This window comes from Pristis pectinata, chromosome 6, assembly GCF_009764475.1.
Source record: "Pristis pectinata isolate sPriPec2 chromosome 6, sPriPec2.1.pri, whole genome shotgun sequence".
NCBI classification, from domain to species: Eukaryota; Metazoa; Chordata; class Chondrichthyes; order Rhinopristiformes; family Pristidae; genus Pristis; species Pristis pectinata.
This window is the reverse complement of record NC_067410.1, coordinates 36527938-36544254: the sequence shown is the minus strand read 5'-3', so window position 1 is coordinate 36544254 and position 16317 is coordinate 36527938. Positions and strand designations below refer to the sequence as shown.

Genomic DNA, 16317 nt, shown 5'->3' with positions numbered 1-16317 from the left:
CCTCAATAACAGGTATTCCACTTTGGATGCTGCTGAGGGGGATGATCTACAGGGATCAAGCAGCAGAATCAAGGTCTTTGGCACTGGGACTGGTCCTGCTGCTCAGAAGGGAAGGGAGGAGAAGACGAGGGCATTAGTGACAGGGGACTCGATAGTCAGGGGAACAGACAGGAGGTTCTGTGGACATGAGCGGGAATCCAGGATGGTATGTTGCCTCCCAGGTGCCAGGGTCCAGGATGTCCTGATCGGGTCCACAGCATTCTTGAGCGGGAGGGAAAGCAGCCAGAAGTTGTGGTACATGTTGGTACCAACGACATAGAAAGAGGGATGAGGTCCTGCAGAGCGAGTTTAGGGAGCTAGACAGAAGGCTGAAGAACAGGACTTCAAGGGGAGCAATCTCAGGATTGCTGACAGCGCCACGTGATAGTGAAGGTAAGAATAGGAGGAGGTGGCAGATGAATGCGTGGCTGAGGAGTTGGTGCAGGGGGCAAGGTTTCGGATTTTTGGATCATTGGGATCTCTTCTGGGAAAGGTGGGACCCGTACAGAGAGGACAGGTTACACCTGAACTTGAGGGGGACCAATATCCTTGCAGGCAGGTTTGCTAGTGTGGTTTGGGAGGGTTTAAACTAGTTTGCGAGGGGGATGGGAACCGGAGGGGTAGGTCAGTGGAAGAAGTAAAGTCAGATCTAACACATAGAGGGGCTTGGAGGAAGAGAAGCAGAGTATAGGGTATAAAAGTAGAAAGGTGGATGGGCTAAAGTGCATTTACTTAAATGCAAGAATTATCAGGAATAAGGATGATGAACTGAGAGCTTGGATAAATACGTGGAACTACGATATTGTGGCTCTTGCAGAGACTTGGCTGTCACCTGGGCAGGAATGGATACTGAATATTCCTGGATTTCAGTGTTTTAAAAAGGGATGGGGGGTGGGGGAGGGGGAAGAAGAGGAGGAGGGGTGGCGTTACTGGTTAGGGATACTATTACAGCTGCAAAAAGAGGTGGATAATGTAGAAGGATGCTCTCTGGAGTCAGTAATGGGTGGAAGTTAGGAACAAGAAAGGAGCAGTTACTCTACTGGGAGTATTCTATATGCCCCTTGGTAGCAGCAAGGATACTGAGGAGCAGATTGGGAGGCAGATTTTGGAAAGGTGCAAAAATAACAGGGTTGTTATCATGGGAGACTTCAACTTCCCAAATATTGATTGGCACCTGCTTAGTACCAAAGGTTCAGATGGGGCAAAGTTTGTAAATTGTGTTCAGGACGGATTCCTGTCACAGTATGTGGACAGGCCGACTACAGGGAATGCCATATTAGATCTAGTATTGGGTAATGAAATGGGTCAGGTGACAGATCTCTCAGTGGGTGAGCATTTGGGGGACAGTGACCACCGCTCCCTAACCTTTAGAGTTGTCATGGACAAGGAAAGTAGCAAAGTGGACAGGAAGATATTTAATTGGGGAAGGGCAAATTATGAGGCTATAAGGCTAGAACTTCAGAGTGTGAATTGGGATGACATTTTTGAAGGGAAATGTGTTATGGAGATGTGGTCGTTGTTCAGGGATCTCTTGCAGGATGTTAGGGATAAATCTGTCCCGGTGAGGCAGAGAAGGAATGGCAGGGTGAAGGAACCATGGTGACAAGAGAGGTGGAACAACTAGTTAGGAAGAAGGCAGCATACATAAGGTTTAGGAAGCAAGATCAGACAGGTTTCTTGAGAAATATAGAGTAGCAAGGAAGGAACTTAAGAAGGGGCTAAGGAGAGCACGAAGGAGACATGGAAAGGCCTTGGAGAGTAGGGTTAAGGAAAATCCCAAGGCTTTTTTCACTTACGTGAAGAGCAGAAGGATGACGGGAGTAAAGGTAGGACCGATTAGAGAGAAAAGTGGGAAGATGTGCCTGGAAGCTGTGGAACTGGGTGAGGTCCTCAATGAATACTTCTCTTCAGTATTCACCAAGGAGAGGGCCTTGATGACGCTGAGGACAGTGTTGGTAAGGTTAATGTTCTAGAGCATGTTGATGTCAAGAGAGGATGTGTTGGAGCTGTTAGAAAATATTAGGACAGATAAGTCCTCGGGGCCTGACGGAATATTCCCCAGGCTGCTCCGCGAGGCAAGGGAGGAGGTTGCTGAACCGTTGGCTAGGATCCTTGAGTCCTCGTTGTCCCATGGGAATGGTACTGGAGGATTGGAGGGTGGCAATGTTGTCCCCTTATTCAAAAAAGGAAGTAGGGGTAGTCCAGGGAATTACAGACCAGTGAGCCTTACATCTGTGGTGAGCAAGCTGTTGGAAAAGATCCTTAGAGATAGGATCTATGGTCATTTAGAGAATCATGGTCTGATCAGGGACAGCCAGCATGGCTTTGTGAAGGGCAGATCATGTCTCACAAGCCTGATAGGGTTCTTTGAGGTGGTGACCAGGAAGATTGATGAGGGCAGTGCAGTAGATGTGGTCTACATGGATTTTAGTAAGGCATTTGACAAGGTTCGACATGGTAGGCTTCTTCAGAAGGTCAGAGGGCATGGGATCCAGGAAGGCTTGGCCACGTAGATGCTTTCTACAGGCAAGCCAATTCTGAAGAGGGTTGTGGTGGAGGGAGTGCATTCAGATTGGAGGGCTGTGACTAGCAGTGTCCCACAAGGATCGGTTCTGGGACCTCTACTTTTCGTGATCTTTATTAATGACTTGGATGAAGGGGTAGAAGGGTGGGTTGGCAAGTTTACAGACGACAAAGGTTGGTGGTGTTGTGGAGTGTGGAGGACTGTCGAAGATTGCAGAGGGACATTGAGAGGATACAGAGCTGGGCTGAGAAGTGGCCGATGGAGTTCAATCCGGAGAAGTGTGAGGTGGTACACTTTGGAAGGAAAAACTCCAAGGTGGAGTACAAAGTTAATGGCAGGATTCTGGGTAGTGTGGAGGAGCAGAGGGATCTGGGGGTTCATATCCACAGATCCCTGAAAGTTGCCTCACAGGTGGATAGGGTAGTTAAGCTTATGGGATGTTAGCATAAGTCGTGGGATCGAGTTTAAGAGCCGCGAGGTAATGATTGCAGCTCTACAAAATTCTGGGTAGACCACACTTAGAGTACTGTGTTCAGTTCTGGTCTCCTCATTATAGGAGGGATGTGGAAGCATTGGAAAGGGTGCAGAGGAGATTTACCAGGATGCTGCCTGGTTTACAGAGTATGCATTATGAGGAGAGACTAAGGGAGCTAGGGCTTTACTCTTTGGAGAGAAGGAGGATGAAAGGAGACATGTTAGAGGTGTACAAAATATTAAGAGGAATAGAGTAGACAGCCAGCACCTCTTTCCCAGGCACTAATGCTCAATACAAGAGGGCATGGCTTTAAAGTAATGGGTGGGAAGTTCAAGGGAGATATCAGAGGGAGGTTTTTTTTACCCACGAGGGTGGTTGGGGCATGGAATGCACTGCCTGGGGTGGTGGTGGAGGCAGGTACATTGGTCAAATTCAAGAGATTGCTAGATAAGCATATAGAGCAATTTAAAATAGAGGGATATGTTGGGGGGGTGATTAGATAGTCATAGGCGAGGTTTAAAGGTTGGCACAACATTGTGGGCTGAAGGACCTGTATTGTGCTGTAGTTTCTATGATTGTATGATCTGTCAGGGCACTGAGTACAAGAGTTGGGACGTCATGTTACAGTTGTACAAAATGTTGGTAAGACCACACATGGAGTTTTGCATGCAATTCTGCTCAGAATATTATAGGAAGAATGTGTTTTAGCTGGATAGGGTGCAGAAAATATTCATAAGAATGTTGCTGGGACTGGAGGGCTTGAGTTATAAGGAGAAATTGGCTGCAACTGTTTTCCCTAGAGCAAAGGAGGCTGAAGAGTGAAAAATAGTTTTATAAAATCATGAGCAACATAGATAAGGTGGATGGTCATGCCTTTTTCCCCAGAATAGGGGAGTCTAAAACTGGAGGTTATAATTTTAATGGGGGTTGGGGGGAGAGGGGGGAAGAGATTTAAAGGGAACCTGGGAGGCAAGTTTTTCCACACAGAGGCTGGTGGTTATGTGACATAACCCACCAGAGGAAAAGATAGTGTCGGGTAAAATTTCAATACTTAGAAGACATTTGGACATGTATATGGATAGGAAGGTTTAGAACGATATGGACCAAATGTAGGCAAATGGGACTAGCTCAGGTAGGCACCTTGGTCTGCATGGACAGTGGGCCAAAGGGCCCTGATTCCATGCTGTATAACTCTACGACTTGTGTTTTCTTAACACCCATAACCACAGTGACTTCCATTGGCTTCAGGTAAAACACATCTTGTACTCCACAATTCTTGAACCAGAAGTTGCAGGGGCCCTGGCAGATATATTTAAAATGTCCTTAGCCATGGGTGCCGTGCCGGAGGACTGGAGGGTAGCTCATGTTGTTCCGTTGTTTAAAAAGGCTCTAAAGCAAACCAGGTAATTACAGGCCGGTGAGCCTGACATCAGTAGTGGGTAAATTATTGGAAGGTGTTCTGAGAGATCGGATATACAAATATCTGGACAGCCAAGGGCTGATTAAGGATAGTCGGCATGGCTTTGTGTGTGGTAGATCTTGTTTAACGAATCTTGTAGAGTTTTTTTTGAGGAGGTTACCAAGAAAGTAGATGAAGGAAAGGCAGTGGATGTTGTCTACATGGACTTTAGTAAGGCCTTTGACAAGGTAACACATGGGAGGTTAGTTCATAAGGTTCACTCACTAGGTATCCATGGAAAGCTTGTAAAACTGGATTCGAAATTGGCTGTGTGGAGAAGACAGAGAGTGGTAGTGGATGATTGTTTCTCAGACTGGAGGCCTGACTAGTGATGTGCCTCAGGGATCTGTGCTGGGGCCATTGTTGTTTGCTGTCTACGTCAATGATCTAGATGATAATGTGGTAAATTGGATCAGCAAGTTTGCTGATGACACTAAGATTGGAGGCGTAGTGGACAGCGAGGAAGGATTTCAAAGCTTGCAGAGGGATCTGAACCAACTGGAAGAATGGGCCAGAAAATGGCAGATGGAATTTAATGCAGACAAGTGTGAGGTGTTGCATTTTGGAAGGACAAATCAAGGTAGGACATACACAGTAAATGGTAGGGCACTGGGGAGTGCGGAGGAACAAAGGGATCTGGGAGTTCAGATACATAATTCCCTGAAAGTGGCGACACAGGTAGACAGGGTTGTAAAGGCAGCTTTTGGCATCCTGGCATTCATAAATCAAAGTATTGAGTATAGGAGTTGGGATGTTATGGTAAAGTTGTATAAGTCACTGGTGAGGCCAAATTTGGAGTATTGTGTGCAGTTCTGGTCACCTAATTATAGGAAGGATATCAGTAAGATTAAAAGAGTGCAGAGGATATTTACTAGAATGTTGTGGGTCTTCAGAAGTTGAGTTACAGGAAAGATTGAACAGGTTAGGACTTTATTCCTTGGAGCGTAGAAGAATGAAGGGAGATTTGATAGAGGTTTACAAAATTATGAGGGGCATAGGACAGAGTTAATGCGGAGTAGGCTCTTTCCACCTAGATTAGGAGAGATAAGTACGAGAGGACATGGCTTTTAGGATGAAAGGGGAAAGGTTTAGGGGGAACATTACAGGGAACTTCTTCACTCAGAGAGTGGTGGGAGTGTGGAACGGGCTGCCATCTGATGTAGTAAATGCGGGCTCCCTCTTAAGCTTGAAGAATAAATTGGATAGATATATGGACGGGAGAGGTCTGGAGGGTTATGGACTGGGTGCAGGGAAGTGGGACTAGCGGAATAACGTTTCGGCACAGGGTAGAAGGGTCAAATGGCCTGTTTTCTGTGCTGTATTGTTCTATGGTTTTATGTTCTATGGTTCATTTTATTTGCTCAACTAACAGTCACCATATCTGCAGCTACTTCAACACTGAAATTTTCTCCTTATATTTCTGCCTTGTTGCATTCCCCCCACCCCCCCCTTTAAAACTATCCTTAAGACCTACTGCTTTGACCAAGCTTTTGGCCAGTCATGTGGCTTGATTACATGGTACAGCACCCAAGGAATGATCACTATGCTATGATGCTTGATAAAAAGATTAATAATTCTATTCATTGATTTAGAAAATATACCTATGAGATTTGTCCTCTGTTTGTTGTACATTTATTTCTCTATCAGAACTGTTCAGCAAACCGTTTGTTGTTAAAGGACTCGATAACGAAACCTTTGATCGACTCAGAGGTCTTGGAGTACCAGGACCATTGATATTAGATCTGAAAGCAAAATAAGTACTTCAAGTAAGCATAAACAATTGCAAGAATTCAATTAGTCAAAATGTTCTCTGTTCAGGAATTAAAAGTTGAACATACATACTAAATTTAAACCAATTTTAATTCCATTAAGTATGTTTTCCGATAAAACTAAATGCTTCACATTCAGTAACAAACTGAATCTAATGACCATACACTACATGCACTGCTTCAACACATCAAACTGCTGCCAATTCAGATCTCACAGCTATGTTACCACCAGAGGGCTCCATATCTTGATTCCTTTTAACTGAGAAATTGTTGGAAATTTCAAACAAATTAAGTCCCTCAGTTGAAATAAAACCAATCCAGCTATTTAAAGAAAATTAAGGTATACTCATTTTTAGCTGAGGACATTGCAAGTATCTGAATGTATGGAAACCACCAATTATATTACACACTAAAATCTGATCAACACTTGTACTTTTACAGTGACTGCTGTGAAATATCTCACCCTCCCTGCACTTTTTAAGATCCAGGTCCTCCCCAAGTTATGACAGAATTCTATTCCTGTGAAGTGTTTGGAACCCAAGCAGTTCAAAGTCGTTAATGTGGCCACGAACCAAGTTCCCAGGTGGCAGAAGATGTCTGCAGACCCACAACAGCTGGGAAATCCAAAGGCTTATTCATATGTACAGGCTGTAGATAATTTTGTAACTCGGGGGTGGGGGGGGGGGGGGGGGGGCGGGGTCCTATATTCATATTTGCTTTTGTTTCTCATTGTAAAAGAGAGTCTTTTTTAAACAATTTCCAGTTTCACAAAATAAAGCAGGCTGTGGCTCACCTGTCTGTATAACCAGTATGGCTTCCTGACAGCATGATGCCATTCACTCGATTCAAACTATTTGAGCCAAAGTTGTACTTCCTAAAAGTCAGGGAGAATTCAAATCTTTGAAGCATTAAACAATTCTTGGAATAAAATTATTGCACTGTAAAATTATTTTTAATTTTACTTACTCTGTGGAGGGATACACACAGCTGACAACCATAACATTCTGTAATTTACAAAGTAAAAGAATGTGTGATTAAGGACAACATTTATGCACCTAAAATCTTGTTATATTACAAGTCTATGCAGTACATTCATTGCAAACATTTCAGCTACAGAGTAATATGTTTGAAGTTTTAAACCTCCTAGATTTCAAATATTAAAAGTAAATTCCTATCTTTCCAGATACAGGAAATCCCCGGGTTACAAATGCCCGACTTACGAACGGCAGGAAGAAGGTGCGGAATTGGGCACAGAACGGTTTGCCAGTCAGTGTTGACTTTTTGCAGGTGATGGAGGTGGCGAACAGCTGGATCGTGGATATTATGTGTTACAGTCTGTACCGTTATTTCGGGGCAGGGATGTTCAATGAGTTCCAAATGATAAGGGATGCCATGAATGGTCACCAGCCCCCTCTCCCGCTGCCCCCACCCACCATATCTCTCTCCCTCTCTATCTATACAGCACTCGCTCTCCCCCGACAGGTTGTGCCCAGGTAATGACCGAGGTCCATTTCTACAGATGTCCTTAAGTTGATTTTGTCCGTCAGTCGGAAAATACACAAAATTCACTCGATGTGGTAACTGTACCTCCACAGTACTGTACTGTAATGAATGACACCAAACACACATAAGACTGATGACAGTCTTCACATATCCCGGCATTAACAAGTTATGCTGTATTTTAGATTGCTTCACATTATGTGTGGAATAATGAAACTGGAATCAAAATTCCATTTGGATCTTAATATATAGCAATAAATAACTGAAGCTTGTAGTGATTTAGGACTAATTGACGCTAGATGTGAACTGTATGTAACTGTTCCAACTTGCATACAAATTCACCTTATGAACAGACTCAAAAACTGAACTCGTTCGTAATCTGGGGACTTCCTGTATTCTATTTGAGATCAAAAGCTCTACAGGATGACAGATGGGGATGATAACAAATGCCTCAGCCAAAATCAATCACCTAAGGTCAAGATGTGCCCCATGATCAACTCAAGCCAGTGGGAGCAGTGAAGTGTCATAAATCCAGATTAATCTAGAGATCAGCATATGATCGAAAGTGGCTATTTATAGAAGACTTCTACAAGGAATATGATAACCAGTTGTTCACATTCATTACTGACAAAAGATTAATAATTTGATGGAGGGGACAGGAAAGGGTTAGGGGAATATAATGATGTTCTCCAGCAAATCTGTACTATTGCCTCAGCTTTTCCCCAAATATGATTAACTATAATTGGGTGAAGACAATGTGGTGGATGAAATCTTTTTTATTTTTCATGATCTGGGAGTCAATGGAAAGGCCAGCATTAATCGCCCATTCCTAAGTGCCCTTGAGAAAGTAAGCCACTTGAACCACTACACTTCTCCTGATGAAGATATTCCCACAATTCTGTTGAAAAGGGTAGTTCTAAGATTTAGATCCAGCAATGTTCAGGATCAGGTGCAACTTGGGAGAGGAACCTACCTACAGATGGTGCTGCCCCCATGCACCCAAAACCCTAGTCATTGTTATCTCGTAAATCCCTAGAGTAGCCAAAGCAAGTAAGTGTAGTGGACTCTTGATGGTACTGGCTGCAGCCTCTGTGCATAGGTGTTGGAGGGTAACAATTAAAAAAGATGTTTTGTTCTAGCGTCAAGCTTTCTAAGGAGTTGTTGGAGCTGCAGTCATCTCATCAAATGCAGAGTATGCCATCACACTTCTGACTTGTTCATTGTGGGGTGTGGAAAGACTTCCTGGGGAGATTGGGTGGGGGAGAAGAGGGAGACCGGAAGCCAAGTCATTTGACATAGGATACCCAACCTGACATAACCTACCCAGAGCTGTGGAAAATATTGTACTAATCCTCAATCTTTTGATAACTTTGTGATTTTGTTAAAAATGAATGCTTGTGGATTAAATAGTTAGTATCAAAGTTAAAATCAGTTCCTAGTTTCTTGGTTACCTTCTCAATTCCTCTGAGAAATTTGTCTGTCCCAGTGTAATTCTTCTTAGGATCAGTAAGCAGCTCACATAGACGCTGGATTGTGAAGGGAATACTGCAGACACAAACAAGTATATTATCCATTATTTACATCGCATTGGAAAGAATTGTGAATGGATTAAGTGCAAAATTGGAGATCTGAAGGAGTCGAGCAAAATAGAGGTACATTTTGTCTGTGGAATCTATTAATTTCTTTATTAAACCTAGAGCTCAATTTCTCAAGCATCTTAATCACAAATCTACTTCCTTTCTCACATACCATTCTGTCAAACTAGAAAACTAAGACAACTATGAAATAAGCAGACCCAGTGAAAAGAGGAAAGCAGTTATGTATGTGCATCAAAGTGCCTCTTTTGACAAAGAGATTGGAGTATCATTTTAATAAACTGTTGCTCAATGAATCTAATAAATCCATTATACATTATCAGTGTGTCTGCAGCAGTATACTCCCTCCAGAGATTTAAGGTTATGCCCTCATACATCAGTTCAGGACCAGAGCATGTAAATCATTGACAATTCAAAGCAGTACACTGGAGTAGTCTTTTGGGAATGACTTCAAATCATTATACTTACATTTTTAAAAAAATCCATGTTTAGTCACAGGCCAGTTAGAATCACATTCTCCTCTTTCAGAAGGTTGTGGGGTTTCAGTCCCACTTTCAGAGACAAAAATTTAGGCTGGCGTTCTTGTGCCATGCTCAGCTGCTACACGTACTATCTTTGGTTAAGACATCAAGACAAAGCCCTGCTTAAAAAGAAGGAAGTCTCCTCAGGCAGTCCTTCAGGGTCTAGGGTGAATTTCTGCAGATGCTGCCACAAGTAAACTACTGAAGAGGTGAAGATTGAAGGGGTGGGCTTAATTATTGCACAGTTGTGCCACTGTTTTCACTTTGCTTTCACATAGCTCCAAAGAAATATTTACCAATATGCCAAGGCCACGAAAATATGGATTAATTTCTTAGTATTTGCAGCTATTTGAAACCTTATGGTCTGGGGGGAAAAACTTAACTGATTATGTAAACAAATAGCAAAAATGCACACTTCTAGCATAAACTGCCTGCTCTTATATTTGCTAAGCCAAAAAAATCCCATACACCTTATTTATCATCTCATTGATCCAACTCAAATGACAAAGCTCCAAAGGAGTCACCGCTGATCAAAATCATAAAAAGCAATGCTTTAAATAATAATTCCACATCCAGTAAAAGCAGTTAACATTATTTTAGAAAGTGCCGAATGGAAACATTTCAAGATCTTCTTGCAGCAGATGAAAAAATAAATACATTGAAGTGGATTCATTCATGAAATATTTTGGATCTTAAACCTGGTAAGCAAAGTTTCATTAGAGCACTCATCCTTTTCTGGAAGCAAGAGTAAAGCAACACGAATTTTACAATCAACCTTTCAGATAGAAAGCAGATCATGCAGCATTTGTGGTGAAAGAAGCAGTTAAACGTTTCAGATCAATGGCCTTTCCTAAGAACTAGGAAAATGAGAGACAAAACAAGTTTTGAAGTGTTTTGAGTATGAAAGAAAGGAAATACCTGTGATGGAGTGAAATGCAGGATAGCAAGTGACAAAATAAGTTAAGGCATGAGGCAAAAGGAATGGGCAGGAGAAGTGAAACAACAGGTGGGTCCACAGAAGATACAAGTGGGAGGAGCTGTTGAACCACAATATAGAGTCCAGAAGATTGCATTAAGAGATAGCAGTTGTTTCCTTGAGCTTATATTGAGCTTCAGAGATTGCACAAGGTCAAGGACAGGATCAAAGTGGGAGCACAACTAAAAATTTAAGTGAGAGGCAACCAGAAAGTCAAGGGTAATGTTGTGGACTGAACAGAAGTGTTCTGCAAACCAGGTGCTCAAAATGGATTTGATTTCCCCAGCGCAGAGACCATGGTGAGCAGAGAATACAGCATACTGAAGTGAAAATGGTACAAAGAAATTGCTATTTTGGTACTGTGAATTGCAACTAGAAAGTATTGAAATGTACCTTTTCTGAAACAAGGAATACAGGGTACATTTCACAAATTGAGACAAAAATTGAATTGTTGAATTGAAAATTACATTAAGTAACATTGCAATTAAGTTTAAACTTCTGCAACTGAAAATGATTTATAGAACCCATCTGACCTTAAGGCAGTTTAACAAATTGTTCATTTTCCTTAACTGTACATAGTAGGTACACAAATTTGAACACAACTGTTTCAGCAATTAAATGTGTTGAAATTAGATAATATTCAATAATGTATGCTTCAAAACAGTGGAAACAACCATCAACGTAGGAATGCAAATCACAGTTGCAAACATATTAGACCATCCTGTAATTTTGAACTGCAAAGGATTCCAAATAGAAAACTATTTCTAATAAAATTCGTACTGGCAATCTGATGCACCTCTGCTACTGCACCTGTTTGCTCACTAAGAAGCCAGTATGCAGCTACGTAAAAGGTAATAGTAGCACATACTGTAATAAAAGCACATACTGTAATAAACAATTGTAACAAATCAGTTAAGTTAATCAATTTATAGAGATCCAATTTCCAAAACATTCATTGGCCTTTAACCAATTATGGTGTTATGTCAATGGAGCAATGTCAATATGCCAATGCTCCAGTAACTTAGACGATGAAATAACTGAACATATCCACTAACGTAGCTGAAAATTTGCAATACATGGTAAACTCCAAAACAAAACATTTCTGCACCATGAAACTTGAAACTAGATTGACAAAGATGTACATTGCCCCAATAAATACACTAAACTGGTGCCGTATCTACATTATGCCAGCATTTGAAAGATAAAACATTTTATCCAAGAAACACATGGTTGAAGGCATCACACTTCAGACGAAGCAGGCCAAAGCAAAGTGATGCACAGCAAAATTTACAACGAAATGAATGCACATAGTGGATGGATTCAATGTTCCATGAGCTTATGCTTTCCCCACTGTGACATCATTTAACACCTGCCAAATGAAAGCTTTGCTAGCAATGGTTCTACATTAGACTGTGTGAACATCACTATTTTTCAGATGAAATAGACAATGTAAGTGCATTTTAAGTCTAAACACAACACAATGAATATGAACTACTTCAGTATTTCCATCTGATCACTTACAGAAAAATAACATTAGAATAAAAGAGGTAGTCACAGCAATTACCTTTTGTGATACCTGAAACATTCACAATATGTTACAAATAGGGCTAAATGACCGGACTGAATATGGCACTGGTTCTTAATTGTGCAAAAACAGATATGGCATATATAAAGATGTTATTTGCCACCAAATATCGTAATTATGATCATTTGGTCATAAGACCATAAAGGTGGCAAGCAGTTAACTGCTATCAACAATGCAGTTTGAAACAAATGATTTACAGATACTTTACATATAGTAGTACAATTACCCCTGCAAAAACAAAAACATTTTAAGGTGAAAACTAGAGAGACTGAATTCCAGGTGAGATATTTTTGGGGAACCTGAAAGGGTGGGGGGGGGGGGGGGGGGGGGAAAGAACACATTTTGATCATTCTGACCAATGTAAATTGATCAGATTACACAAGTAACTATTTCTCATATAGCACTAAACACCTGTGCAGAGCATCTTCAATTACAATGCTATCACTGAAAAAAAATAAAACAAGGCCAATCAAAAGTTAGGAAACCAATGCATTAGATAATACATTGTTTTTTAATAACCATAGGCAGGGGATATGGGATTAAACTGGCCAAAGGAATTTGGTCACAGATCAACCACAAGCTCATTGAATAGCAAAATGGGTTTGAAGGGCTCAATGGTCAACCTTGGAAGGATGCTGTGGACCAATTAGTACTGAGTTAGGCTGATGTTTTAAAGGAAGGTGACAGCATTCAGCTACTTCCAGGTAAATGACCCACCGTTGGATCCAATACGTTTTGAACAATAGATTCCATCAGGTCTGCCACTCCTCTGACATTAAGTTCCATCTGGAGTCCAGTGTCAGACTGCACAATGTGTTATGCTACGCATTTTTAACCTTTGTACATCAGAAACATTTAATATTCTTTGAATAGCCTAATACCTTTGAAAGGAAATGAGGTCTCCCCCTCAACCTTGCCTCCCGACAAAGTTCATCAAGGTGCCCTGAGGGAGGTGGGCCTCAACATCACTTGACTCTTCACTCACAGATGTGCGGATTAGCTCAACCAGCTCTCCGCATATGGCCCAGTCAGTGCAGGCAAGCACCAGCACCCCTCCATGAATGGTAGCTTCTACATTAACTGCTTTCAAATTGCACCCATCATTACCATTCAACTTCTTAATGTTTATGTATAGCTCAACTGAGGCAGTGTCATCAATATTGCTGAATTGGAGAGCCAATTCCCCAATCTGTAAATATCTACAAAAGATATGAAGGATGTTAAAGGAAGGTTCTTTTAGTTGAAATTTAAGCAAACTGGGCTTTTCTTCCCTGGACTAAAGCCAACAGAGAATTCAGGAAGAATTCCTTTTTCAGGAATATGTTTAGAATATAAACTACAGGGTGTGGTTCAGGTAAAAAAAACAGGTGTATACAAGGGAAGCTAGATAGTCACATGGAGAAATAAAAGAACATTGCAGAAGTTTGAAGAAGAATGGTTAAAGATCCAGAGTATAAACTCTGCTATGAACCTGTTTATCTAAATGGTCTGTTTTTGTGCTGTAAATTATCTGCAGTATCATGTTATAATTTTTGTATCGAGCTCCCAAATCACCCATAAAATGTAAAAGGAGTGAATTTGACAAAAGGAACCTGACCATCAGGGTCTCATTTTGTTTTAAAACATTGACTCACGAGACAGCATTGAAATTGAAGACAAATGCAATGGAAAAAAAATACATGTTCATTAACTGCATGCTACCCAAAGCCTGAAAGTATGGAGCGTTTCAGAAGAGAAGAATTTCAAAGGCAATAACAGTAGCACATCATCATGCTCTATGGTCTCAGCATGTTTGCACTTTATCCCCTTAACTACCAGGTAGTGTTAGTTATGCAGAAAGATGAGAATGCCCTAAATACAAGCAGCTGAAGCACACTTCTTGTGAAAGCTTTAAGTACCCCTGTTCACTGGCACTTACTGGAATCCTGTACCATGATTTCTCCAGTGATTAAAATAAAAAAATCAGCAGTAACCCACCCATCACTAAATTTCTCACTCTCTTCTATTTTTCAAACATTACAGGAAGCTGAATGAATGGGTTTAATTGATCGTCTTTGTTATTCACAAAGCAAGTCCAAAGATTTTTAAAATGCTGATATAGGGCCCAAATAGTAGTAAATATTTTCAGGAAGCCTAGATGTTAGAGCAGAATCCCATTTCAGTCACACTGGAAAGAATAGAGAGCATAGAGAGCTCTCTAGTGGCAATATGTAGATACAGAAGCACAGCAACTCCTTGAAGATTTCTGTACACAATGAGAAATGGTTAGCTATTAGAGCTCTTGTAACACACCTTCATGAACATTATATTGAACTGCAGGGCTGTGATTTTTTTTCAGGAAGTTGGAGAGTACAAAGAAAATTCAGAATAAGCAAGACCAAGTATGGATGAACATAATACCAACATTAATTACATTAGCTTCCAACAATCCATCACATATACTGGGAAAAAGTTGCTAGCATCTTACTGCTTTTGTAAAGGAGCTTCTTGCTGTTGCGTAGAAATACTAATTTTAAAATCCCATCATTTAAATACAAGGTCACTAATGCTCAATATTTCCACAGCATTAACAGCAGTGTTCCTTTTTATCCTTACCCTGCCTGGGCTCCAGATGTTATTGTGGGGAATTGGTCTATTCCAACTCATGCCTCTTAGCTGCACCTGTTCTGCGTGAATTCAACCCATTTTGTTTGGACCAAGTGATCAAAAGGGCACATGATCAATATCATAAGTACTGATAGTCAAACAGAGAACTAGCCTCATTTACAAATTGGAAATATCACAAATGGCAATTGGAGGTGCACATTTTACCTTTATACACAAAACAACCAGAAATATGTCCGATGAGCAAGACAATGGGTTAATACCCTGTATTACAAATTTATTTTTATTGCATTAAGCTTTTCATACTAGATTTTAATGATTCACCATAATTATGGGCTAAAAGGAAAACCAGTCAGCATAAGGAATTGAATTTTCCAACTAAAATAACAGCAGACATGAAGCACCAACACCATGACCTCTTGATAAATTTCAATCTAGAAATCAAGTAGCCATTTCAGAAGGAACAATAGCACTTGTGTATTTTGTCCAAAGTGATCATCGGTAGCCTTGGACAATGAATAGTACGAGACTACTTGAGAGATCAGACAAAACTCAAGCCAAACATCATCCCAGACTAATCAGTGTCATTCGTGCAATTGACAATAGGAATCCTCAATCATCAGCCTTATAGAAGGAGACCACAAAACAATATATAGGTTGTTAATAACCAACCCTTAATAATACTCAACAGAACAGATCAGTATGAAGCTCAATTTATGTGGCTAATTCAACTTTATTTCAACTGCAGTTTCATTCTTGGACAGAGGAGGGAGCAGGAGAATGTGATCTTCTATTAGAAAAAAAATTGGTAAATTCACCTTTTGTCTCCTGTGCTAATTCAGCTCAGTAAAAAAACATATAATAGGGATTCAGCCCAGTTCATTCCCAGATTCAGCTGCCCCTCTACTGAATTAGCACTCTGCTTGCTGGTGACAAAGTACAGTTAATTAAGTAGCTAGCTAGGTTTATTTTGATAAGTACTGTCAGTGGATATTGACTCAGGTTTTAGAATACTTAAAACAACTTCCACGGAGTATAAACCTCAGAATTTGGTAAGTGGAAAAATTTGGCTAAGTGGGGAAAAGTGTTCACTTATCTGCAGTTCTAGACATCATTTGGGGCTGTTAAGCTGTTTCCCACGCAAAAGTCACAGATATCACTGAAAAGCCATAAAATGTTCTGAGGGTGGTGTGGGGGAGGAAGAACATCCAGAGATTTCAGTCCATTTGGTTTCAATAGGGCAAAGTAAGGAGCAATGACAAATTAAACA

The 16317-nt window shown here is 40.9% G+C and overlaps 1 protein-coding gene across 1 annotated transcript in view; it reads right to left on the bottom strand.

Moving 5' to 3' along the window:
• Window positions 1-16317, bottom strand: part of LOC127571351 (serine/threonine-protein phosphatase 4 regulatory subunit 2-like) — a 60615-nt gene that overhangs the window by 6701 nt on the left and 37597 nt on the right. Inside the window, 4 exon segments of the mRNA XM_052017640.1 lie at window positions 6099-6239; window positions 7060-7140; window positions 7233-7270; window positions 9218-9311. Of these exon segments, the coding sequence (XP_051873600.1) occupies window positions 6099-6239; window positions 7060-7140; window positions 7233-7270; window positions 9218-9311 (354 nt within the window).